This window comes from Dryobates pubescens, chromosome 1 (genome assembly GCF_014839835.1).
Source record: "Dryobates pubescens isolate bDryPub1 chromosome 1, bDryPub1.pri, whole genome shotgun sequence".
NCBI classification, from domain to species: Eukaryota; Metazoa; Chordata; class Aves; order Piciformes; family Picidae; genus Dryobates; species Dryobates pubescens.
Genome location: NC_071612.1, coordinates 370,308 through 396,950, shown reverse-complemented (window position 1 = coordinate 396,950; position 26,643 = coordinate 370,308). Strand labels below are relative to the sequence as shown.

Below are 26,643 nucleotides of genomic sequence, written 5' to 3'. Positions count from 1 at the left end.
CACGGCTGCAGCTTATTGGGGTAGTGCTGTCAAACCCAGGCCGTCTGCCTCCATCCCAGGGAAATGAAGCACAGCACGGGAAGGTCTCCCAAAACAGCAAACTTTGAGCTTACCTTCATCTGCAGCACATCATCACACTGCGAGGAGTTGGAGACACAGGTGTAGGTGGAGGGGCACCAGTGGCACTTCCACCTGGTTGAGAGGCAGCTGGTGCACCTGGAATGGCAAAGGGGCAGTGAGAAAAGCAGATCTCCAGCTGCTCAGGGGAGCCAAACCCCAGCTATGCCATTGACCTTCACCTGTTGTGATTAATGATGCCCAGAAAAACCCACAGCAGGAGCTGGGCTTTCCTCTCCCTGGGAGCTGCAGGGGGATGTGGGCAGAGCCCATCACCCCCTGTTCCGCTCCAAGGCAGCTCTGGGGCATCACCACCTGCTGTGCCACTGCCTGGCTCCAGGCTCCAGCAGACCTGAAGCCACCCTCCTCTGCTCAGCAGAAAGCACTCTGCCCGCCCGAGGCTCTTCCCCTCATTGTCTCTCTGACAGAGGTGGTGGACAGGGCATGGAGCTCCCTGGGTCAGGGCCACGTTTTGCTCCTGAAAGGTGGATGAATTTCCATGGGTGGCACCAGACCCCTTGTGCCCATCCCACCACGCTGGTGAGGGGTACCCAGCTGCTCCCACCCAAGGCTGAGAGGGGCAGAGAGTCAAGGGCATACATCCCTCACTCCCTCCTGGCCTGGCAGACCCCCTGGGAAGGCTGGCGAGGCGGGCACTGGCACCTAAGGGTTAACAGAATGAGCTTCTACCAAATATTTTTCATGACTAAAGAAACCCAGCACGGCCAGATGGTTCGAGCCACCCGAGGACCCTCCCTCGTGGATCCCTGGCAGTGCAGCTCCCTTGCTCCTGCCAAGCCCTGCCCGGGCCCCATCCCGCTGGCAAAGGGAACTGTGCTCCCCGGGAGCCCCGCAGGAACGCGGGGGCACCCTCCCAGCCGCGGACTGCCCCATCTGCTGCCCGGCCAGCAGGGGGGCCCTGCCCAGAGGGGTGGCCCTGCTGCCCGCCCCGCGGGGTCACTCACGCTCTCCTCGGGGAGACGTTCCCGGTTCTTTTGCAATCGTAGATGGTGAAACTGGCCTGGATGATGTTCCTGCTGTTGACCCGGAGAGCAGCCTCCACCACCACGTGGTCTGGGAGATGCAAGCCAAGAGCATATTGGGTTGCAAGAGCCTCTCGCTCACACTTAAAGACAAGGCAGCCCCTTGGGAAGGCAGGGGCTAAATCTGGCTGCTTCTCTCCAGGGCTCCCTCCAAGTTGCATTTCAGAGCCTGGACCATTCCTCTTTTGCCCTCTGACTCTCAGCTCCTCCCTCTTAACTCCAAGCTCTCCATCACCCCCACCAGAAGAGAACACTGCGACTTTCAGCAGAGAATCCCAGCCTGTTTGCACGTGTTAATTAGCAGAGTTAATTACTGTCTTTACTTGCAGCCGGTGCTAAACGGTAGTTAACCCCCGCGGTAATTACAGCACGTTCGCTACGGTGTTTTGAAACGCTGCTCGCGGTCCCCATGACAGCAAACCCGCAGAGCAGAGTGCCAAGCCCCTTGCTGGCTCTGTAACAGGCCAGCCTAACGCCCCCTCCCCCCAGAAATTTGCTTAATATTTTTGTTCTTTGCAATTCTGCCACCGAAGCAGCAGGGACAGGAGACAATGCCTCTTTCAGAGCATGGACAATAAATCAGCGCTCTGGGTTCCAGAAATTGGTCAGGACTCTGCTGCACCCAACAATGCAGAGCAGTTAATGATCTCCCATTCTCTGGATAGCTGGGGGGAAAACAATGCAGCCTTATGAACTCGCCTATGGAAAGTGGGACTTTCAAAAGGACTGCCTAAGTCTTCTCCCACTGAAGTCATCTTCAATAGAGCATTCACTCCAGGCTCGAAAGATGAAAGCTGAGCCAGCACTCAAGTCTGGAATGAAGCAAAGAGCTCCTCATAAGGAGCCATACAATGGGGCTGCCTCCCCTGCCATGCAGGCACTGCAAGAGCTGCTCAGCACGGCCATCGAGGCTTGGGTGATGCCAACTGGATCTGCAGCTGCTCATCACCTCCAGCAATGCAGCTCCACCCAGCCTCAGGATGGACATCCCCTTTGGTACCACCTGAGGATGGCCTCAGCCTGCCTCAGGGCTGCATAAAGGGGGCTGAGAGTGTTGAGCTGCCTATAGGTACCTACACTTGCTCTTGCTGCAGGAGCTCTGCTGAAGGGCAGTGTGTGTCCAGGAGGGCAATTAAGCAAAAGCCACTGGAAATAGCCAGGGCTAAAGCAGTTTGGTTCAGCACTCACTGACACAGAAGCTCTAATCAGATAAATCTTAGTAAGTACACAAACTGGCCTCTGAGTTCTGATGTTCAAAACAAAACCAGATAGATCTGAGAGCGTGTCAGCTTGTGTTGGGATGTGGAGTTCCTATGCTGGGATGTCACATGCTCTGGAGAAGAGAAGCAGCTTGTGCCATTTTGTCCCTGTGTGTATTTGTCTGTGGCTGGGAAAAGGAGGGAAGCCCACGACACATGAGCCCACGAAGGAAGGGAGCCTGCCCTCCTCTACACACCCTGGTGCTCTGGGAACGCAGGGTATGCCTCCCGGGGGAGCAGGCTGCAGTAGATGAACTGGGTCACATCATCTCCAGCCACTCTGGCCACTGTCTGGATGTTGTTTCCATAGTCACAGGAGATGTCTGTCCCGTTCAGGTCTGGGATCGTCCCATTTATTTGTATGATCAGGGCCTAAGTGGACAGAAAAATGACTCTGTGACCATCACAGAAAATCCTGGTTGGCATTCACAAGTTGTTACAGGCTGCTGGCTCCAAATCCAGCCCATGGCTGCCAGGCTCTTTCCTTGCATGCACTCTGAACTCTGAAGCCACCTGCACACAAAATCTTGCTTCAGTAGCGAGATCTCAGTCACCACCAGCTCCAGCAGCTGGATGTGGCAGGAAAACTCAGCCTTGGGCTGCGTGGAGCCTGCCTTCAAGCACCTGGGGGATGCAGGACTCAAAGGCAGCACAAGCTCTGTTTGTTCCACCAGAGAGGAGCAGGAGAAGAGCAGAATAAAACCTACCCCTGCTTCTGAGTGCCTGAACCCTTTGGCTTGCACCAGCCTGTACCAGGGACCAGTGACAAAGTGCCAAGCTGGCAGGGACCAGCCACTGACCAGCATCCAGCAGCAGTACAAGGGCTGAGCTGCCACCAGCCCCTAGGGGAAGGGCCTGGAGTTCTGCAGGCAGAGAGCACCTTGAGGAGGGTGACCCAGGAAAATGTGCAGCTTGTGAGCCCCTCTTGGGGACCACAGCCCACAGGTAGCAGACATGGAGCCAGAGCCGTGCTGGGGTCCCATGGGATCCCTCCCTCAGCTCTGGTCTGGGCTCTGCCCCAGCCACTGCCAGTTTGTGATCAATTTCCTCATCCCAGGGCTGGTCCAGAACTTCAGCGCAGAGAGATGTTTGCCACTGGGGGAAGGTCTTGTAACGAGAACACTTAAAATATCATTAAAATGCTGTTAAAAATAGCAACAATGCAAATCCAGAAAGCAATTCAGCTGCCTGCAGCTGATCTTGTTTGGCCGCTCTGCAGATCTCTGCAGCGTGTTTGCTGTAGCAGCTTCAGCAGCCCTGTTTGAGCACAGGCCCAGCAGCTGGTGTCCTGCAGGCTGCCAGGGCACCAGACATCACCTCAAACTGCCTTTGAGAACCTCGGCCTGACTCGGTGGCCTATGGCAGAGCTCAGCACCCCGTGACCCCCACCCAAGCCGCAGGTACTGCCCAGCCCGGAGCTGGCACCGGCCCCGCGGCTGGGGCTGCGCTGGCGCTCGCCCGCACGCACCGGGTTCTCCTTGTCGATGTTGATCTCCGGCTCCAGGATGGTCATGGAAGGGCACTGCTGCACTCCTTCACTTGCACTCGCCCAGAAGTTGGCCCCTGTGAAGTTTGCGCACTCATGCTGCAGAGAACACCTGCAATGGGCAGGGGAGCAAGTGGCTGTTGCTTGTTGGTAAAACAAGGGATAAAATGTTGGCTTCCCTGCGAGAGGAGATCCTGAGGGCATCCTGTGCCTACATCCCTCTCTACCCCTGCAGCTAAGCCCAAAGCTTTGCTGCTCTATTTAAAGTGTCTGGTTGCCACCACATGAGCACATAGTGTCCCCAGCATCAACAGGGCACTGGGAGTCCAGGTAAGGCAAGAGAGAGACCAGGCTGAACCCAGAACTGAAGAGGCAGAGGTAGCACTTTGCCTGACTTCTTCGATTGGCAAACGTGGAGTCCAATTCTGAACATCTCTTTTGGAGTGCTGATTGTCTCCCACTCATAACTGCAAGGGCAAAAGATGGCCTTCAAGAGGGTGTTGGCTCTCTTGGTCCCATGGTTGGATGCCTGCAAGATATTCTCTGCACTGGCAGCTGACTGCAGCCTAACAACACAGCTACAGTTAAATCCTGGCTCTGAGGAACATCCCAGCCCTCTGAGACCAGATGCAATTGTTTTTAAAAGCACAGATTTTGCAAGGGATGGACAAAGAGCAGGGGCAGAGTGTGACTGTGAGGAAATCCTTGGCTGGGCATGAGGGCCAAAGTGCCCGGGGACACAGCCAGGCCTACCTGGTCTCCATGGTGCACCACCCGCAGTAGGCATCCGCAGCGGCCAGGCACTCCGTGCACGTCGAGTACTGGTTGCAGGCAGCCACCTTCACCCGTGCCATCTGCACAACAACAGCACCCCTGTGCCACCTGCCCCACCACACTGCACCACCTGCCTGGCATAGCCACCTGGAGCTGGCCACCAGCATCTTGGGCTGCTGTACCCATCAACATGGACCAAGCCTTAGGGGAAGGACAAGAAGGGGCAGGCCCTGGCCCTGCTGTCCTCCACCCCACATCACTCAGAGCCCACCAAGGGATGGGCAGCTGCATACTGCTCCCAGCAGAGTCCACCCCAGCCTGTGTGCCCAAGGCATGGGAGGATGCCCAAGGAATGGGGCTTGCTGCCACCATCGTGTCACCCCACAGGGTTCACAGTAGTGCTGCTCCTCTGCAGCCAGCACCTCACAATGGGTGCCTGATGGCCAGGCCATGCAGAGTGACACTGCACCTTCCTGACCCTCCAGATGGAGATGGCTTCACAGCTTGTCCCTCTCTGTGAAAAGCTCTCACAGAGCTGCAGAAAGCTCCTTCCCAGACACTGCTGAATGCTGTCTGGCTGTTTGCAGTGAGCAGAGAGCAGCAGCACTCTGCAAACCTCAGCCGGTGAGGAAACCAAAGCACCTCTGGGGACTCGAGGCGCTGGAGCAGCTGGAGGGAAAGCATGTGTCACCTTCTGCCTTTTCCTCCCTCAATTTCTAAACGTTTGGGAAGGAAAAGTGAGTCCTTTGGTACTGCAGGGACTGACAGCATGAGGTGCTGAGAGCCCTGAGCTCCCACCAAACAAGTGCATCTCAGACCATGGCCCCCTTGTTCTGATCCTGCTTTGCCCACAGCTCCCCAGCCCTGCAGTGCTCAGCACCCCCAATCCCTCTGAGCTCCAAGGAGCTTCCCCAGGTGTCAATTCCACCAAAGGAAAACTAATTCATCTGGTTTATTGGAAAAGAACCAGACAGAGGGGAGCCACACAAGTGCTGTGCTGGGGGGCTGATGAAGCCCAAATGAGGTGCAGGGTCCAGCCCCGGAGCCGAGAGCCTGGAACATTGCTGAAGAGGCACCCGGCAGGGTCTGTGAAATGGTAATGACCAGTCTGCAGGGAAGGGGGGCTTGGAAAATGCAAATGCACCACAGAACATTTGTGGTTGTGCATCTGTTTTGACAGATCCAAATGCAACTCAGGACAAACCCCAGCGCCTGGAGCGCTCAGCTCTCATCTTCCTCCCCTGCTCACTTGCCGGAGCCGGAGCCGTCTGCTTCCACCTGCTGCAGCATTCCTGCTCCCCAGCCAGCCCTCCTGCCAGCCAGAAACCTCCCCAGGGATCACCCCTGACAGACAGACTTTGGTCTGCAGGATCTCCCAAAAGCCTCCATAAAGCCTGCAGGTTTGAGGGCTCTGTACAGGAACAAGCTCTGCTAATGTCTGCCCTCCCATACCTGGGAAGGGGTTGATAGCCTTCACTCCTCCTCTTACCTGGCCACCACAAAGCCTGGCAAGCTGGTCTGGTCAGTGTGACTCCCATCCCATGCAGGAGAGTGGGCAGACACAGGTACCCCCCTGGAAAGCCCTTTGACACCCTGGCCAAAGCTCTGAACTTCCAGGCTCTGCCCATTAAAGCAAATGTGATTGTCCCTCCCCGCTGCCAGCTTGGTGCTGAGCACTGGAGAAAGCAGGATGCTGGCTGGACCCTCGTGCTGAAGACTGGAGAACTCACCTGATAGGAGGTCATCAGATAGAGATAGGAGGAATCAGAAGGGTCGAACTGCATGATGGGGTGGACAGGCTCCCCGTAAGCCACAGAAATGGATCTCCTGCTGATAACCTTCATGTTACTGTCCAGATTAATCTGCAGTGAGAAGAAACTCACTGAGAGCATCTTCCAGACACACTGGGAAGATGATCTGTTCTTCTTGGTTATAAACAAGCACCCAAGTGGCACCTGACAGTGCTCCCCATTTCCAAGTGCTGTAAATCACTGCACACACAGAACTGCACTGGTAAGCCAGCCCTGTGCCAAGAGGAAGGGGGCCCAGAAAGCAGTGGCCAGAAGCCCTGCTCCATGCCAAACAACCCAGGGTCCCTCTGTTCAAAACACTCTTTGAGAAGGTGCCTGGAAAACCTCTGGTCTCAGGCTGTGCCTCCTGCACAGCTGCTTCCAGGCAGCCACCACAGTGCAGCTCCCACAGCACCCCACAACAAGGCAGCGACCTTCAGCCCCAGCACACTGGAGCCTGCTGCTACAGAGAGGCTCTCTCTACAGAGCCTAATGAAAACCAGCAGAGACCAGCACCAGGGCTCTTACAACATTGCCACCCCCTGCTCCCTGCATAGCTGGAAAATAGCTGCTGTCACTCCTGGCCAAAAGCAGCTTTTCTCAGGGCTAACTCCAGGAGACCAAGGCAGCTGCTGCGGGAGGGCCAAAGCCTACCTTGTCCCCTGAGCCACCAGCTGCAGTGCCCACAGTGCTGGCAGAGGCTGCCAGGCGCCAGCCTGCCCTTCACATCTCAGAATGTCTTGGCATTTGACTTAACTCAGCAAATTAGATGTGGCATTGCTGAGAGGAAATAACAACAGGGCCACACAATTCCTCCTGACAGTCACTTTTCAGCTTAAAACAGAGGGGGAGAGAGGAAAATTCCTACCTCCCTGCTAGCAGGGGATGGCAATCATTGTGAGGACCAAGCATGCCTCTGCTCTCTAAAGTCTGGATTAATTAATTAACATAAGATTAATTAATTCTTATACTAGAGCAGCACAGACATGTTCTAGTGAGATAGCAGAAGCTCAAAGCAGAGGGGTTCTCTCTAAGAACCATGTGCAAGCTGCTGTGCAGAGAAAGGGTCCTCATCATGCCCATCCCAAAGCTGGGTACCCAGTATGAAATCACTTCCCTGAGATCACCCAAGGCATCCATGAGCTGAAACCTGACAGTCTCCTCTTCAGCTCTCCTTTCTTCCTGGGATGTGCTCTATGCTCAGCTGTTTCTGGGCACCTGTCCCAAGGTCCAGCTGCCTCTGGGGCTCATTCACCCCACACTTTCACCATGCAGGCTCCTTCCCTGGACCCTCATGAGCTGTGGCCCCCCAGAAGAGCCACCACAGCAAGGCAGAGGGGCAGAGACTGCCAGTCCTCTCCCTGGAGGATGTGCTGCACTGGTGCCGCTGAGAGCAGAGGGCTAAAGTTCTGGGTACCTCTCCACAGCACCTTGTCTATGGACTTCCAGACCTGACATGTGGGGACTGGCCAGAACAGAGCTTCCCAGCACAGTGTCCTCTGAAGGCACCGCACCCTGGCACACCCTGCCACGGACACTGCTCCCCATGTGCTGGTTTAGCCCTAATGACTGCTGGCCATGGTATTGATAGCAGCCCTCCTGAAGTGCCCCATCTGATCAATTTCCTGTAGGTGCCCCTGGCAGCCATAACTGCTGCTGGCAGGAGCTGGACAAGGCTCTTTCTGCCCCTTTGCTGTCTTTTCTCAGGCAGCACATCCGAACGATAGCTCACGCAGTGTCTTGTATCCCGTGCCAAGTAACAAGGAGCCCTGAAGGTAAGAGGGCTTCTGGTTATGCAGCTGTGTTGCAGAATTAGATTAGAGCTATCTGAGCAAATTATCCCAGCCAAGGGCAGCCAGGAGCCTCTCCCTAATGGAGCAGCAGCAGATAAGGCTGCTTTCTGTGGGGTGATAAGGGCAGCAGAGCTGTTGCTGCTGTGTGAACAGTGCTGCGCTGCGTGTGGCATCTGCCTGCCCTGCCAGCTCCCTCCCACCCTCCCCTGTTACCTGCCCCACGGGCAAAAATCAAAGCAGTGAGCTCCTTTGTGAGCATTCCCACCTTTTTGCCAGGAGCACCTGGATGGAAAGGAAGAGCTTGGATGAGTTTTCTTCTCTCCAAACATTTGGATCTAACATCCCACACCATGCTCCACTTGCCCCAGGCTGAGACTAAGCAGCTATCAGCTCAGGCTCTGCTCCAGGGCTCCTTTCCCCTCTCCTCTCTGGACCTTTGATGCTAAGTGCACCAAACAAATGGCTGGCTGGAACCAAAACCTTCTTTGGCAGACTCCAAGTGCTGAGCTTACTGATACTTAGCCTTGCATCTCATCTCTGGAGCCAGGGCACTGTGTGGCCCTATGCTGCCCTTGGCACATCACATACAACATCCATCCGCTCAGGGGCAGGGGCTCACACCTGCTCTTGGTGACTCCACTGCCTACACGGAGCCTTCCAAAGCCATCAGCTGGGAGAGCTTTTAGAAGAGCTGTTAACAATTAGAAGCTGTGCAATAGCATTAGCAGCACAAGGTTCCTGTGCCACAGAGGTGTGGCATAGGGAAGCACCACTGCCCTCCCCGTGGCCCACCCTGGCTCCCCATGCCCAAGCTGCTGGGCCCCACTTGCCTTGAGGAGTCCTCCGCTGGCAGTGCCCAGGAACACCACGGTGTAGTTGTTGATGCTGGCCACAGCCACAGCAGTCAGGCCACTGTAGGTGAAGATGGGAGTGGCAGTGACAGGGTTGACGATGGCCAGCGGGTGCTGGAGATGTGCAGCTCCACAGTCCAGCTGCTCCGGCTGCAGCTGCGGAGAGACCTGGCTGTCAGGGGCTGCAGCACACACCACGGGACCACCCCTGGCATGGGCCTGCACAAAGCCCCATCGGCCTCGCCGGACTCCTCACTATGGAGTCAAGGGATGGGAAAATGCACCTGGCTGGTATTGGAGCAAAGGGCTGTGCCAGAGCCGCCTCTGTGCTTGCCAGACCCAGCCTCACCACCAAAGCCAGACCAGGCTGTGTCAGAGGAGCTCTGCCCTTGCCCAGGGGATGGGCAGGATCAGGGCAGCACCAGGATGGCTGCCAGATGCAGTCAGTGCAGGGCATCCCAGGAGGGCAGCCTCCAGTCATTTAGTACAGCAGCACCCTCACCTTGGCACAGAAGTCTGGTGTGACAGTGAAAGGGGACAAGGGAGCTCCATGCCCCCATCTCTCACCAAAGCAGTCGCTGGAGGGGGCTGCAACACAGAGGAGGTTTCTTTGCCCCCTGCAGAGAAGCCCTCCCTTGCAGAGGTGGTGGCTCTAGTCCCTCACCCACTCCAGTGCTGTGCCAGGCTCCCCTGCCCGCGGGTCAGTGCTGCGCTCAGGTCGGCCTTGGGATCAGAGCTTGGGGCAGCCCTAGAGGGAGCCACACACAGCTGGGGTGGTGCAAACCCACAGCCATCCCCAGCACCTTCCTGCTCAAACGAGAGGGGAAGCAAAAGGTTTCTCCAACAGAAGAGCTCAAAATATCATTTCTGTGCAAGTGAGGAAGGAACTGAGAACAGAGCCAAGGGGGTAGGGGGAAGCTTGCTGGCACCTCTCAGGACTGTAAATCCTGGCTCTGATCTTGCTGCTGCTGCAGTCAACAGCAAAATTTCCACTGGGATGGGATGGGATGGGATGGGATGGGATGGGATGGGATGGGATGGGATGGGATGGGATGGGATGGGATGGGATGGGATGGGATGGGATGGGATGAACAGGAGAGGGACACTGGAGCCACCGGCCCCGTCCAGCCTCTCTCCGCAGGCACTCACTATGCCCCAGGGAGCAAGTGTAGCTGTGCCCTGTGCCCATGACCACAAGATGGTCATTATTCACCTCTGGCTTCTGCTTTCAAGCTGCTCCTCAAAGCTCTGAGGGAGCTGGAACTGCCTTTGCTACAGAGAAGCTGAATCCAGCAGGACAAGCAGCGCTGCAGCCCGAGCAGGCACCTGGCTCCAGCAGGAATGACTGTGGTGAGCAGCACTGCCAGGCTGGCACTGGGCATGATGGCTGGCAACTAGGGCCATGAGGCTGGTATTAAGGCTCCATGCTGACTGCCTATCAGGTGCCCAGGGGCGAAGACGGAGGACAAATGTTAAGGACTCCTCATCTGTGAGCAAGCATTTGTCTCATTTGGTCCAAAGCAAGACAACAGACTTCAGCATCCTGCGCTAAATCAATTAGCAGAGCTGCTGCATGACAGCAGCACTTCAGAACAGGACTGATGCCTCCTATTTCTCCTACCCTGCCAAGGTGCACCCAAGATTTATGACCACTCTCCTCCAGAATTCTCCTTACAACTCCTGCTGAGACAGTGTGGATGGACTCAGCAGTGTCTGAGCATCACAAGTCTTGCTGCCCACCGGCTACCTGCTGTCAGCTTTTATGAAGTGCTGTGGGTGCAGCCAGAGCTGCTCCAACAATGGGCATGTTTCAAGGGCCACTGCTACAGCATCATTTCAGCCTTAGCTCAAGAGAAGCCACAGCTGCGGTCACCCTCCCTGGGTGCGGGCATGCAGCTACAGGGCTGATGTGCTGACAGCTGTGGGTGTCTGCAGGCTGCCTCAAAGCACACCAAATGAAAGCAACCAAACTAAGGCCCTGATCCCAGAAGTGCTGATGACCTCCAGACAAGAGACATTGGTAGACTGCAACCCACACCCCTAAAACTAAGCACATTTTACACCGTGCTGAACTCAGCCATAACTTGGATATTCCTTCCCAGATCATCAGCAGGAGTGGGAACTGACGTGGAACAAACGCAGGGCTCTGAGGCTGTGTCTGATCAGAAACTGGACTCGTGCCTGTCAACCCTCCCGACCACCACCACCCCCCGGGTTGGTGCCACACTACAGCAGTGCATCCCTGGACAAAATGGGGAAGAAATTGGCTAAAACCCTAAACAGATGTGCAGCAACTGGGTGGTGTCTCTGGGAACAAGAGTCAAGGTCCCCTCACAGATGGGAGGAAAGAAGCCCCCACCAGAGCACTCCAGGGCTGTACTCCAGAGGAGGAAGGCTGTGCAGAGAGATCTGGACAGCTTAAACCCATGGGCTGAGGTCAACAGAATGAGGGTTAAGAAGACCAACTGCTGGGTCCTGCACTTTGGGCACAACAACCCCAGGCTTGGGGCAGAGTGGGAAGCAGCCTGGTGGAAAAGGACTTGGGGGTGCTGGTAGGCAGGTGGCTGAAGGTGAACCAGCAGTGTGCCCAGGTGGCCAAGGAGGCCACCAGCATCCTGGCCTGGATTCTACGCTCTGGGTCAGCACATGCTGCCAGTAACAGCAGCCCAGGTCCTCTCCATGTGAAACCATCCTGATCCCAGTGCTCTGTGCCCCAGCAGACACCAGAGCCCGTGTTGGTTGTGTGGGATGTGGAGGAACAAAGAGTGATGTGAGAAACTTCCTCTGCTGCAGCGAGAGCCAAGCAGGAGGCAACATGCTCAGAGCTGCAGACTGGCTCACGTGCAGCCCAGACAAAAGCATCAGGAGCCACAAGTGTCTCTGCCAAATGCATTCTGCAGCCCTACAGCACTTTGGGCTGCTGGAAGACAAAATCACAGCCCAATCTCTCAAGGGCGTACATTTCCCCCTCCAACTGGCAAACAGCTTTCCCACACCACGCAGAGGATGTACAAGCCACCACTGGGTCCCTCCCATTCCCAGCCAGCCCTCTAGAAGCACGTTTGGGTTTATTCCTTTATCCTGGGGATGGTTATCTCCAGCTCCTCGTCGTTCCTCCTCACCAGCACTAACCACCTGAAGCTCACAAGGCTCCTTCCTGCCAGGAAACCAAAGCCCAGAAGTAGCTCCACGCATCCAGCAGGATGCTCAGCAGCTCTCCCCGCAGCAGCTGGCAGCAAGGTCTGCCTGTCCCCCCGGGGGACGCAGCCCTTTCTTCTCACAGGTGGCTGCGAGCAGGGGAAGTCCCTTATCTGCAGCGCCTGCTATAAACCAGCCGGCCGCAGCCAGCGGCCAGGGTGTCTGCCCTGTAAACAGGATGCAGTCATTCTCACACAGCCCAGGCTGTGCTTGGGCCACACATCCTTCCTCCCAAACACCTCTCTCCAAGTGACAGCAGGAGATGTGGTGCTTCCCTCTCCCTGGTCCCAGGGCGGGGGGATGCACGGGGCTGCTGCTCCCCACACACCACAGCACCGAGGGACATCTGAACTGTGTCACGTTAGGGTAAACAGGATATGGCCAAGCCACATCCTCCTGCAGGCACCAGGCAATCCCTGCGGCTTGGGAAGGCTGGGCTAAGGGGCTCTCTGCATGGGAATGGGTAAGTCCTGCTCAGCCTGAAACCAAACTGCCCTGCCCCGGTGTGGGGACAGCAGAAATGTTAAGTGTCTTCCCAAACCAGCCTCCCTCTACCATGGAATTGTTTCACTTGGAAAAGACCTCTACAATCCCTGAACCAAATCATCAACCCAGCACCACCATGTCACCCAGTGCCACAGCCAGACATTTCTGGAACACCTACATTTTAAACAGCCCCAAGGGCACTCACTGTACTGCCCCTGCGCTGCTGCCTGCTGCTGCCTGCTCTGCACTGTCAGTAACTCAGAGCACTGGGCAAGAAGAGTCAAATCCTTCTGCGCCACAACGCCTGGCGCTGCCACTTCAGCACAAACCAAGAGCCACCTAAGGCACATGCTGGGGACAGCCCCCAGCCAGCACTGGCCCAGCAGCCCTGCCACCACCAGGAGGGTACACTCAGCACTTCTGCAGAATTTCACAGCAAGGAGCCATGGCAGAGGAGGGGTTGTGAGATCTACCCCTGAGCATGGCTACAAACCCAGGGTGGAACAGGGGAGTATCTCCAGCCCCACCAAGGCTCCAGAGCTCAGCCAGTTTCACCATGTGAGGTCAGGTCTTTATCCCGGGCCTGAAAGGAGCAGCAAAGGCAATTTCCCAGCATTTCCATTACGGTTCCCCAGCCCCAGAGGCAGGCCTGCAGGATGTCCTTTCGGGAAGGAAGTCTGCTGGAAACAGAAGGAGGAAGAGGAGTGGTGAGGCAGCACTCAGGAAAGCCATGAAGCACACTGATTTCTGCATCCTGTGTTTGTGACCTTAAAAATAGTTCTGAAGCAAAGATGGAGTTTTTGTGAATCAAAGCAGGCCACGGTTCAGAGAAAGCCCTGCAGCCTCTGCTCTCCACGAGGCTCCTCTGGCTCTGCCGGAGCGGGTCGGAGCCCGGCCCCCGCCATGCATCACATCAGAGAGGATTAAAGCCTTGGCTCCCAGCGTGCCTGGAGTCCTGGGAAAATGACACAGCCAGCTCTGATAATCCGCTCCAAACTTGTCGAGTTGTGGGACTTAGCCATCGTCTTCATGGGCTCAAAGCCTGGCAGCTGCTCCCACACTACTGACGTTTTCAGGCCACTAAAGCCGGCGATAAAAGGGCTCTCCTTCTATCTCCTGCCTTCCTTAACATCACCCATTAGGCTTTATTAAGGCTTAGGTATGACTCAGGGAAATCGCTGGCTGCAGAGAGAATGCCCAAAAGAATGCAGAGAGAGAAGAGCAGGACATGGGCTCAAAGTTCAGCTGCAGGGAAAGGCTAAAACCCGAGGTGCAGATAGTGCACAGGCACAGCGCGGGAGATGGTGGCAATCAGCCCAACAGCATTCGGAAGGCAGCACAAGTTGCCCTCCGTGCCCCTGAGCCCAGCCAGCCCAGGACCCGCTCCCCTGGCGCTCTGCACACACAATCAGGCGTTTATCTGCTGCCTGGTGCAGCCAGAGCTGTCACAAACGGGCTGCTTGGGATGCCTGGAGGAAAACGCCAGCCTCAGAAGAGGGCTCTGCTGTTGAGGCACTCGAGCTGTAACCAGCTCGAATTGCAGGCACTATCTCTCAACTCCTCCACTCTCCAGCCCTTGTCCCAAGCACTGCGAGACAACGAAGGGAGCACTCCTGGCCAGCCCAGCACCCCTGATCAAAAGAACCTTGCTGAGTTCTCGAGCATCACCCATACCAGGCACCCAGCACCACCACAGCACAGCAGACATCCATCCTTAACAACACTTAAAGCAAGGTCTGCACCCTGATTTCACTACTTACTTAAACCACAAGTTCCTGGAGTGAGGAAGTGGTTTTGCTGTGTTCTGCATATCTGCACAGTGCCAGCCCTGGCCCCAGTGCACTGCAAGCCACCAGTGACACGAGTAAAAGGCTGTCCAAACACTCATCCCCCTGCTCTCAGGGGCAATCCAGGCCACATTCTGCCCATGGGGAGCCCCAGTCCCACTTCTACCACACCAGCAGCCTTCAGGACCTCTCCTGCAGGCCTCGGTGGTGGCTCATGCCCTTGGAAACCACAATGATCTACCCACATCCCCAGGCACCTTGTACCCACATGGCATAGTGGGGATGACCATCATCTCCAGCCCTGGGTCAGGCAAGAGCCTGTCCTGCTGAAGAGGAGCAATTGCTAATGAAAAGCCATCACCAGACTCCTTCTGCTACCCCCACCAAGCACTGCTCCCCAGGCAAAGCCATGCTGCCACATGGCTGTGCCAGGGCACCTGCTCCTCCCTGCACCACAGCCCAGAAGCACTGCTTGGGGCTCTGCAGAGCTCCTGCTGCCTCAAACAGTATCTTCACTATTGTTTTACAGGAAAACTTTCCCCTCCGTCTTACAAAACTCATTCTTCCCTCTCCCTGCTCTAGGCTCCAGTCCTTTTCTTTCCTGCCAGCTCCCAACATTCACTCAGCAGCTTCACATGGGACATTCCCTGATTCCAGCAGCTGAGGCATTCAGGCTGGTGTCCATCACAGAAGGTGAGCAGAGTGAACCAGGAGGAAGCCCAGTGAGAAGAGGACTGATGGGCACTAGGGAAGGCAGCAAGGCCTCTGCTGGGACTTCTCACCAATGCAGACCTGTTCTGCACTCAGGAGCCCGCACAGGCAGAAGATGCCCAGCAGCCCTGGGTGCCTGTGTCACTTGTTCTGCCTTTCACTGCTGAGTTTTGGCAGTGGCTGAGGTGCCCACTACTCACAAGGTGACAGGCTCAGCAGACCACATCTGAAGCTGGACTGAGGGCCAGACCTGACCTGCCAGGCAGAGCCCATCAGCCCCCCAAATGCCATCAAGAAACTGTTCTCAGTGAGCCTGCAAAGCCACAGACCTAGTTCAAGACCAAGCCTGGGTCAGGTCAAACCACTGCATCTGAGCAGCAGCAGCCACATTCACCTCCCTCACGGCTGCAGACCTCAAATCACCGGAGGCAAGGAGGTTTGAAATGCCAGACGATGCTGTCAGTGCCACATCTCAGCTCAGAGGGTGAAGCCCAAGCTCTAACTGCTCCAACCCCAGCAGCCCAGGCAGCGCTCATGTTCCGCTGCTGCCCACAAGAACCTGTTTCAGAGGGAAGATGCAGGCAAGTGGAAAGCCTAGAACAGGGCCAGGGAAGAGCTGGGCTGCAGGCAAAGCCAGGCAGTGCACTGAGGTGAGGCCAATGCCCAACAATGGCTTCAACAAACATCATCTTCCTGCAGCCATCCATCTCCTGCTGCACTACTGCAGGTGCAGAAGGAAAGGGCAGGGGGTGTCTACAAACTTCCTTGGGGTTTTAGGGAGGATGTAAGAGCTTTGAGGAGTCCCCAGAGGCTCCAGCAGTGGCACTGAAGTTGGACAGGTGGTCACCTCCTTGTTCTCCTCTGCCACCTCCTCCAGCAGGAACTGGCTGGGCATCACTCCATCAGCCCTGGTCACCTATCAGCCCTGGCACATTGACCTTGAAGTTGAAGAAAGGCAAAGCTGAGGGCAATGCTGGGAGGACAATGCTCTGCACAGCCTTCCCCCAAAACACCATGCCCCCAAGCCCAGGCAGCCCTGGCATGGGTCCCTCATCTCTGCTCCACATAAGCCAGGGCCTGGCACACTCAGCACTTGGCCCCGCAGGGAGCTGGGCAGCACGTGTGATGGCACGGGGAGCTGCTCAAAGCAGAGAAGTATGAAGAACTAGCAGCCCTTTAACTGCAATTGCACATCCTTCACACCACCAGGATGACTGGTCAGGCTTATTATGTTAGCCTTCATCCTGCATTAAATACAATACTTCAGCTTATACAATCAAATCCCCCAGGAGTGGGCAGGCAGAGGGATTAGCCAACAGCAGGCTCCAGAGGGGCGGACACAGCCAGCACAGCCCTGTTTCAGCAGCAGTTTGCACGTCCTCTAAATTCACCCTGCTTGGAATCGTGGCTCCTCTGCCCTGCTCCCCGGGGGCCAGGAGGGGACCAGCGCGGATGCCTCGTCCCAGGGCCACCCCGCACCGTGCTGAAGGCCAAAGTAGCTGGGAGCTGCCTGGAGTAGGACTCCTGGCTCATTCAGGCTGTATTCCCCCAGCTGCTCTTTCCTGGGGACAGCCCCACTGCACCACTCGAGCTGTGCCTCTCATTTCTCTTCGGTTTTGGCTTCAGCTGCCAAGCTCCAGCCATCCAAACCTCCTCCCGCAGGGGCAGTCCTGGGCGGACCCTGAGCTTGGCTCCTCCGCCTTCAAGGGCTGTTTTCCTCCATAGCTGAGACCAGCCCTTAGCACTTGCCGTGCCCAGAGCACCGCGCCCGCGCTGCGGGGCTGGGCTCAGCGCCCATTAAGGTACCAACCTCCCAGCGGACGCCACGCTCCCTGCCTTGTGTCACTCCAAATCTGCTTCATTTAGCAACAGTTTGCAGTAAATGTTTTCCTGTATTTTCTTCATTAGTTCTGCTGAACCAATTAAGCTCTGTGATAATTAGCAGAACTCTGCTCTTCCTTGATGCATCCTCGGTGAAACCTGCCTCTGCCCACGCTGCCGTGCCACAGAGGGTACCGGCGTGCCCCTCGCCTGCAGGGACACAACACTGCAGCTCCCTCCCAATGCTGCACATCCTTCTTCAGCAATTTATTTGACGGCGGCCAAGTGATCCTTCTGCAGCTGGGGAGCCTCGGTGCACAGAGGTGGCCAGAGGCTGTCCTGGCAGGGAGCCCCCAGGAGGGGCGTGCAGGATCACTCACCCCAGCCTCTGCTGTGGCTCATCCCCAGGACACACAGGGAAGAACTCATCTGATCAGTTCCTCCCCAGACACAGATCTGTTTCCTTGAGCCACCTTTCCTGACCTGCCACACTGACTGCCAAAAGGGTGACCTAAGCCCACTCCCTGTGTGAGCCAGCTCCGAGTCTTGGGTCCACCGCTCTCCAAGGAGCCACACACCACAGCCCGGTGCCTCTCTACTGCCTGCAGTTAACATCTGGATCTGAGACCGGCTGTAGGGTGACAGGGACTCAGGAGTCAGCCAGCCCTGGAACCTGCTGCTTGCTGTTGCCCAGCTCCCCCCTGGACCCAGGGCTGGCACTACACTGTGCCCAGCTCCTCCCAAAAGATTGCACAGCTGTTTCTGGGACTTGCCAGGTTCTCAGTGGCCCCTTCAGACCAGGGGATCCACCAGAGGTGGCTTCTGGTCTCAGCAGCTCACAACCCACAAAGTGCTGGCAATGGTCAGCAGAGGGACGAGAATCTGCCAGGGGCTCCCCTCCAGCAGCAGCACTGTGGAGCAGCCTCATTCCTTCCAAGAGAGGTGAGACAGGAGCAGGAAGGCAGCTTCCACAGGTCCTCCCCATAACAGCAGTGTCTCTCTGCAAAATCCAGACTTGCAGGTAGTTTTGCTTCTGGGTTGGGATTAAAAGATTTGTGCTCTGGTGCCACTGGCAACACCAACTGCAGAAATCTTGCCAGAGCAAGAGCCCTCCAACAGTTCATGTCCAGAACAGGGGCAGCCTTGTTCCAGCAGCTGGTCCTGTCTGGCCCAACTGCTGCTCCCCAGCACCAGCTGCCCAGCACTGTCTGTGTTGCTGGCAGGGTGGCCAGCACGGGTTTGGTCACTGCAGACCCAAACATGACCCTGCTGCTGCACTGAGGCCTGAGACTCGTAACAGGGGTTTGTGCCCTGGGCTTGACCAGCCCCACCCTCTCTCTCCATGCCTTGCAGCTCCACTGGCCACTACTCATCCACGTGGCAGCAAACTTTGAAAAATCGGAAAAGAAATGGCAAATCCCTTCATTTCCAGCCACTGAGAGCCTGTGCCCAAGCTGGCACCTGCTGGGCTCCCAGGGATCAGGGTCCCATTCACACATGGGACCCAGACATCTGCCCTGGGAAACACCCAGGAATACAGGAACAGAAGTGTTTGAAAACCCTTGAATGAAGGCACTGCTTTTGAGACACGACCACTGCCTCTGTGCCATCCTACGAGCATGTCTCCAGAGTGCTCCAGCATCCCCCTGGATGTGATGCACCTTCCACATGAAACACTGGGCTTGGCAAAAATGACCCTTTTCCTGCTTTCCACCTGCACCATGGTTTAGTTACTGTAGGTCTGATGAGCTCAATGGGTCACAGTTAGCCTGGCCAACTAACTACCAAGAATAACTATGGGCAGCCAGCTGTGGTCCCAGCTCTCCAGAAATCCAGGGGAGCGGCTCTGACCCCCTCTGCAAAGGGCCCTGGTGCCATCTGTCCCAGCTGGGCAGCACCAGGAGCTGGCAGGCACCTGGCCACAGCCCAGAGCCACTTGCAGCTCTCTCACTAAAGCAGCACAACTTCTGGTTGCCATCACAAAAACTTCTGCCACTTCCACCCAGCTCCCCTTTGCAGTCTGGGATCTGTTTGAGCTTGAGCTGCAAAGCAGGGATGAGCCCTGGCAAGCACCTTTCCACCACCCACCTTCAGCTCAGGCACCAACCTGCTCCCCAGCAGCCCACCCTGCTCCCTAAGCCCCTAGGCACAGGCAGCCCCCGGAGCCCAGCCTGCCCTGGCAGGGAGGGCCAGATTCACACGGCTCCTGCTCCCTGCTCCCAGCTGCTGGCACTGGGAGCCCAGGGTCCTGTTTCCTCAGCAATCCCAAGGGAGGGCCCCCAGTGCTGGCCACGACTTGCTAACAGCTGCTGAGAGATGGGCAGGTACCAGCCCACTGCAAAGCTCAGGCTGCGACTTGAGCTCCTCATCCAGGGCATCCCAGGCCCTGCCAGCCCCTGGGAGCACACTTGAGAGGTGACCCTGCCCACAGTGGGGAGGTTGGAGCAGATGATCTCTTAAGATCCCTTCCAACCTAAGCCATTCTACAATGCTATGACACCAACATTCAAAAGCAAACCGGGTCCTGGTGGCACCGCGGCACGGTGCAGCTCTGGCACAGGGCACCGGCACCTCCCAGTGCGTGCCAGCAGCTCCGGACAGGGCCCAGGCTGTGAAGTACAACCATTAATTCTGCTACAAGAACTCCTGCCTCATCTTCAGAGCACACATTATGTGTAAGTTCCCAGCTTCCTTTCTGTGGCTAATCCTCTGGATTTCTGTGAGCAGAGGCAAGGTTGGAGCCCATCTCTGTGATTTATTTTCATGTTTGGGATTTCTGAATTAGTACAAACCAGCACTTCAAAGCAACTCAGTGCCTGTAAAACCCAGTCCCACGGATCTGCCACAGTATGTTTGGACAGTCAGTAGATGCTTTGTCATATTCCCACGTGTACATGAGGGGTTTTTGCTTTGGGAACATTTCCTGACTGGTCTCAAACCACATTTCCATGCCCAGGCACACATCTATGCTGAGACTGTTTGTACAGCCTACCCAAGGAGCTTGTTTTATTTAACAGCCCATTACAGCAGAGCTCACTGGTGGGTATCTCCCATCCTTGCACCACAGAATGCTCACTGAGCATGCATGATCTGACACAAAGCCACAAGGGCCAGAAAGTTGAGAATTAATGCTGAAACACATCATTATCCCATGCTGCCCTGCCCCTGCTCTCCAGCAGAGGAACCAAACTGGATTCTCAGCCTTTTTTGAGTTGTGGACCCCAAATATTTCCCAGGAGAGATGCAGATCCCTGGCTAGCACAGCTAAGTCTAATGAACAGGGCTTGCTTTCCCTCCTTGCCTCTCTGGAGGCTTCAGGACAGCGTGGGGCTCGGCATGGAAACCACAGAAGAGGAGGAGTCTGGCGCAGCCAGGAGTGTGGGCTGGGGTCACCAGCTCAGCTTCTCCTCAAATGAGCTCCCTCCTCATGCCATGTGCTTGATTTCATGTTAAACTCAGACCCCCATCAGCCACCAGTGGGACACCCAGAGCAGGAAGGCCTGCAGAGACCCCCTGGAGGTGCACTTTCTCTCACCCTTATGCTGCAGCCACAAGGACAGGGCTGAGGCTGCCCAGGAGCCATCTCATTTCCCTGCCCAAAAACGAGTTCCAGGTTGGAGCAGCTCCAAGATGCCCAAATCTGTCCCCTGACCCAAACACGAGACTAAGAGACAGGGCAGTGGCAAGAGGATGGCCAAGGGCTTCACTCCACTGGTAGTGCTACAGCAGGGTCACCATATCTTTGTTCCTACCCCTCTAACCACGTGGGAAGGCTCTGGGACAGAGCTCTTGCATAGCCAACAGAAAGCCAGGTCAGGAAGGGTCCTGTCAACTATGCTCTCACAAGGGCTGTGGTGTACCACAGCTTCACTGTGCTCCAGCCACACAGTCAGCATGACCGGCAAACCTACCACACCATGGTCCTGCTGGGGCAGAGCAGCTCCAACATGAGGCAAGCCCACATAGTGTTTCAGGGTAACCTTTGTCAGCACACTGCTGCCACAGAGAGCTCACACTCCCCTCCTCTCCTGGGGGCTCAGCTCCAAATTCCACCCAAGCTCTGAGTGGGCAAGAGCAGCACCAGCTCATTTTATCTACATGCGTTACAAAGCCAGCCCAGGATCTGACACCAAACTCATTATAAAAAGCTATTTCTGCTGAGGGAAAGCAATCCTAGAGCTCACCCACTCATTCTTGGTACAAGAACCCAATCAAACTAAATCCTTCCCTAATACATCCTCCTTCTCATAAGCCCCTGCTGTGAATTCACCTCCTCAGCAAGTCACTTTTCAGCTGCATGCACTGAGACCCACCAGCAGGCCTCCACTCCTGGCCAGCACTGTCCTCCTCTGCATATTCCATGTCTTACAAACCCATTAGGTGCATGCTTCATTCTTAGAGGCACACACAGGTTTGGCTTGTAAGAGACCTTTGAAGCATATCCAGTCCAACCTCCTTGCAGGGTCATCTACTTCTTTGTCCTGCTGAGTGATAGAGGAGCTTGGTCAGCACCTAGCACCCAGCCAAGGTCAATCCACCACAACTCCACAATACTGTGCTGGACTTGAGTAGAAAGAATCCAAGCAACAGCTTGGAGGTTCATGTCTCTAAGGTCCAGGGAGCCCTTCACAGAAACAGTTCCAAACTAGTGCTTCCATCAAAGCAGCAGGCCCATTCCCACGCCAAGCTGGTGACTCCCCTTGCCCTGTGGTGGGGACACAGGCTCAGCAGCCAGCCAGGCTCCTCTGCCAGCTGATGGAGATCCAGTGCCCCTGGCCCACCTGCCTCACGCTCCTTGCTCAGGCTCTTCATCACAGTGCTGAGGGGTAGGAAGCCTGGCCCCTCGCTGTGGAGCGCTGCCGCACCGGTGCCATGGGGCCAGTGGGCATGGCCAGCACCAGGGGCACTCCGCAGGCCCTTAGGTGGCCGAGCGCTGCGGCTCCTGGCTGAGCGGCAGCCGAGTGCTGCAAGAGAGCAGCATTCAATTAAAGAGAAGAGCACACAAGGGGGCAATGATTTTCCTTTCACACCGCATTACGCCCAGCAGCCTGCGCTCCGCGCTCCCAACGAGCCTCCACTCCACGCGGAACGGATCAGGCCAGCATTAGCTCTTCGCATTTCCTTCCAGAAGGAGCTTTAGACCCAGCCACTAACGAACCACCATTCCGATAATGCCAGAGCCCCTGCCCGCGGTGCGAAGGCAAGAGGAAACCTAGAGACCCGCCAGCGGCTGGAGAAGTGGAGCTCATCATGTGGAGGCAGCTAGATGCTGATCTGCTCTGCCAAACCAGCTCCTGCTTTAATACATCTTCCTGCTGAGCTCCCAGAGCTGGGACAAAAAAAACTGTTGGAGTATCTCCTTGTCTCGAAGGTGGAAACTGACGCTGGGCTTTAGCAGCACAAAGAAACACAACATTACAACTCTTCCCTCGACACTGCCGCTCTGGGACTTGAAAACAGCTTGTTAACTCGTTGGCAGTTCTAACGATTAAGTAAAAGGCAAAATCAAAAGCAATGAAAAGTTCTCCTCCTGAGTGGCAGGAAGGCTTCCCAGCAGGCTGGTCAGCGGTGGCAGAGGAACACACTTCGAGTAAACAGGAGGCACAGAAATATTAGGCATGAACAAATATTAATGGCTTGCTTCATCCATCTCCTGCTGCACCTGACATCAAAGGGGCTCAAAGCAGCTTTACAAATGCAGTCTCATGCTCACGTTAGGTTTCTGAGGAACAGTAACAAGCACAGGAGTAAGCTGCAAACCACTGAGACACCCTGGGTGAAGAGCCTGGTTCAAGAGACAGTGTCAGTGGGACTAAGCCCTGGTTTTCCCCACCCAACCTGTGCAGCCACCACCCATGCTGTTGCCTCCATGCAAAACATTTTCCCACAGCCCAAGTTCACCACACTGGTAGCTGTGGAGCATTTCTATGGACTCTAAAGGACTGGCAAGACTTGGGGCTGCCCAGCTTGCTCCTCTGCACCTCACAGCCCTTATCACTCACCCCTTCAGAACACAGCCACCCTTCACAGACCACCGTGGTGGCATCAGCTGACAACGTGGCCCTAGCAGCCTCCCCTACCTCCCCATGGGGAGCAGCTGGGGAGGGGGGCTGTAGCCAAGAGCAGGCATTACGGCAGGACAGACCCAGAGACAGTGAAGTGTCACTCCAGCGCTGGCTCTCCCTGGAGCCACCAGGGCATCGGCTGCCTGAATACCTCACTGCATACAGCACTTGGTATCTTCAGCACTAACAGAGTAGTGCTAGTCAGGAGCATTCTCTTTAGTGAGCCAAAGCCAGAGAATCCAGCATCTTTCCTGAGCCCTGAAGAAGCTCAAAGGAAGCAGGTGTCCTTCCACCCCTGGCTTCCAGTTTCAGTGAGGCTGTGAATTCTGCACTCACCCTCGAGAAGTCCCAGACCCAATACCTCCTCTCGACCTGCCTGGCACAGCCATCCAACCCTGCCAGGATCCAGGGGCTGCCTCACAGGGATGCTGAGATCAGCCACAGCCTGCAAGAGCTGCCCATCCTGTCAACAGGATTCCTAACTCCCAGTGACTGCTTCGAGAGCTGTGACTGTGCCAAGGCTCCAGGACTGGGTTCCCAGCATTTAATGCACGAAGTCTTTGTGGAATTAACTCAAAAGCCAGGACAACTACCAGAGTTCCTGGTTGTCAGGCAGCTGCTTGTGCTCTGCCACCAGGGAAAAACTATTCAGCTTGGGCAGAGCAGGTCTAGGAGCCAGTGCATTAAGACCATATCTCCTAAGGCAGCGTGGATGCCACACCAGACTCGCGGGTTTCCATGGGAGACCTTTCTCTCTCTGCCACGGGCACTGCACGGGGAAGCCCAAGCCCTCACGCTCCGTCTCGCCTTTGAGAGCAAACAGATGTTTTTACGATCTCTGACGGCTCTGAGTTATGCATCCTTCCCAGAGGAGGGGAAAAATGCAGAGTTACAGCAGCCCTTTTTTCTCTTTTTCCCAAGCACTGCATGTCTTTAGTGGAAGGGAAAGAGGCAGCTTGATTGGTGTCACTTTCACAGCCCCTCGCTAACAAATCTTGACAGTGACAAACTTCTACCAAGAGCCACAAGGCAGCCTGGATGCAGGTCCCCTGGCACGGCTGGGGGCCGCTGGACGGGATGGGCCCAGGGAAGTGACCGGCGGGACCGGCGATGTTCACCGGGCACGCCCTGGGAGCAGGGTCAGAGCAAGTCACAGCGGCTCGCTCGAATCGGGGAATGGGAATAACGGCGTTCCCCCGGCAGAAGGGAAGGTGCCCCCGGGTGGGCTCCTCCCTCAACACACATTCGCTGTTCGAGACGAGCCCACCGCAGCTGGGTTTGATAGCGTGCGCCGGCGGGACCTGGCACCCACAAACGGGACCGACGCGGGGCAGGGGGAAAGCAGAGCTTGCGGACGGCAGGGAGCGGAGTGCGGGGCGCACCGGCCCGTGGGAGGCGGCGGTAGCAGTGAACAGACCGGGGCTCCTACTGCCCGCCAGCCACGGACTCCCGACGCCCGTCCCGGGACTACCCAGCCCGCCTCCCCGGCCCGCTCCAGGATGTCTCATCCCCGCTGCCCCTACCCGTCCCATCCCGGCACACTCTGTCCCCGCTCTGCCTGCTCGTCCCCGGCAGGTGCCCGCCCCTCGGCCGTACCTGTATGTTCCTCTTCTCGCAGGCCGGCCCGGTGCCCTGCACCACGCTGTCCAGCACGGTGACCATGCCGGCGGCCGGGCTGACGAAGCAGGAGTTGCGGGCGGCCCGGATCGTCTCCTCGATCTCGGCGAAGCGGAAGACGCAGAGCGCAGACTGCGGCCGCCCCCCGCCGCCGGCGGTCCCGGCCCGCTCGAAGACGCCGAAAAGCAGGTCCTCGGGAGGCGGCGGGTCCGGGCCAGGGTCGGCGGGGCTGCGCCAGACCGCCCGCGCCGGGAAGACGGAGACGAGGCGGGTGAAGGCGTCGGCGGGGCCGCCGCAGCGCAGCCCCAGCTGGATGTAGGACTCGGTCAGCTTCTTGGTCTCGCCGCTGCCGTTGAGCGTGGCCTCGGCCGGCTCGCCCAGGCAGATGCGGGCCAGCAGGCTGTGCGAGGGGCTCTCCTTATCGCCCGCGTTGGCCTCGCTGTTGAGCGCCAGGTAGGCGTAGGGGCGGCGGGCGGGCGGCGCGGCCCCGCGCTGCAGGAAGGCGCGGACGAAGCTAAGCTTGTGCCGCGCCTTGGCGCCCTGCTTGATCTTGAAGATGTTGTCGTCGGAGGGGTTGATGTCGAAGGTGAAAAGCTTGGCCAGGTCGCCGCGGGCGTTGAGGGCGCGGATGGCGATCTCGGGCGTGTTCTCGAAGCGGTGGTCCTCCAGGCTGCGGTTGCGGGGGAAGAAGGGGCTGCCGAAGCCAGTGTAGGTGGCGGCCACCAGCAGCCGCGCCCCGCCGCCGCCGCGGCGCAGCACCAGCCCCACGGTGGAGGCGTTGGGGTGGTTCGCCGCCACGTTCAGCATGCTGGGAAAGACGGTGACCGGGTCGCTGCCTCCCGGCGGGAAGCGAACGGCCACGGCCGAGATGTTGGCCATGCTGCGCAGCTGACAGAGACCCTGGTAGATTGAGCCGCAGACGACGAGGACGCCCTGCTCGGGGTCGGGCTGCAGAATCTTGTTGTAGTTGTTGGTGAGCACCTTGGGGTGCTCGCAGGAGGCCTGCGGCAGCTGCGGAGCGTGGCAGAGAGGGCTGTCAAGCACCGGCCCCACCGCCGCCTCCGCCTCCAGCGCCAGCTCGCCCCCCGACAGCTGGAAGAGGCGGTTGACGGCCGCGAGGTAGACGCGGGAGCCGGGTCCGTCCAGGGCGAAGTTGTTGGTAGGGGTGGGCGAGAGGAACTTGCGCTGCACCTCCAGGCCGGCGGCGCGGCCGGGCAGCAGCAGCAGCAGCAGGAGCAACAGCGGTAACAGCGCGGGGGGCCGCGGCTCAGCGCCCACCGATACTGGTACCGGAGCCATCCCGCCGCCCGTGCCGCCGCGCCGCAGAGTGCATGAGCCGAGCGGCGGGAGGGGCCGGGCCGGGGCCGCTTCCTGCGGAGTAGCGCCCGCCGCTGCGCGACGCCCGCGGGAAGTGGCGGCCGCGGCGGAGCGGGGGGGTGGTGGCGGCGGCGGCGGCGGGGCGAGCTCACGGCCGCGCCTCCCGCCCGCCCCCCGCCCCGCCCTCCCGGCCGTACCCTCGGGGCTCGGTGCGGACCCTGCGTGGGGCTCGGAAGTTACCGGTGTGTTCCCGCGCCGCCGGTCGGCCGCGCACCGGGCAGGGCGGCGGCTCCCCGACCGCGGGAGCGGCTCGTCCCGGCTCTCCGCCGGCCTCCCCGCTGGTTCCTGCGCGTTGTCGAGCACTACGGGCCGTGGAGGGAGGCGGGGGAAGGAGCGCGTTTCCCGGCACGGCGAACCGGCACGGACTGACCTCTTCTAGCCCCCCGCAGCAGCCCCCTCTTCCCGACCGCGCCCCGTGAGCCGCCCCCGGGGCAGGCAGGACGCGGAGCTGAGACACGCACCAGGCAT

The 26,643-nt window shown here is 57.6% G+C and overlaps 1 protein-coding gene across 1 annotated transcript in view; it reads right to left on the bottom strand.

Annotated features, from left to right (window-relative positions):
- The window catches only part of PLXND1 (plexin D1), a 68,304-nt gene extending 41,867 nt beyond the window's left edge, over window positions 1–26,437 (bottom strand). Inside the window, exons 1-8 of the mRNA XM_054179818.1 lie at window positions 24,778–26,437; window positions 9,093–9,269; window positions 6,410–6,541; window positions 4,659–4,759; window positions 3,888–4,017; window positions 2,617–2,791; window positions 1,083–1,191; window positions 103–216 (exon numbers count right to left, since the gene is read on the bottom strand). Coding sequence (XP_054035793.1) covers window positions 103–216; window positions 1,083–1,191; window positions 2,617–2,791; window positions 3,888–4,017; window positions 4,659–4,759; window positions 6,410–6,541; window positions 9,093–9,269; window positions 24,778–26,097 — 2,258 coding nt within the window. The 5' untranslated portion in view covers window positions 26,098–26,437. The remainder of the gene's footprint in view (window positions 1–102; window positions 217–1,082; window positions 1,192–2,616; window positions 2,792–3,887; window positions 4,018–4,658; window positions 4,760–6,409; window positions 6,542–9,092; window positions 9,270–24,777) is intronic.
- Between the last annotated feature and the right edge of the window lie 206 nt (window positions 26,438–26,643).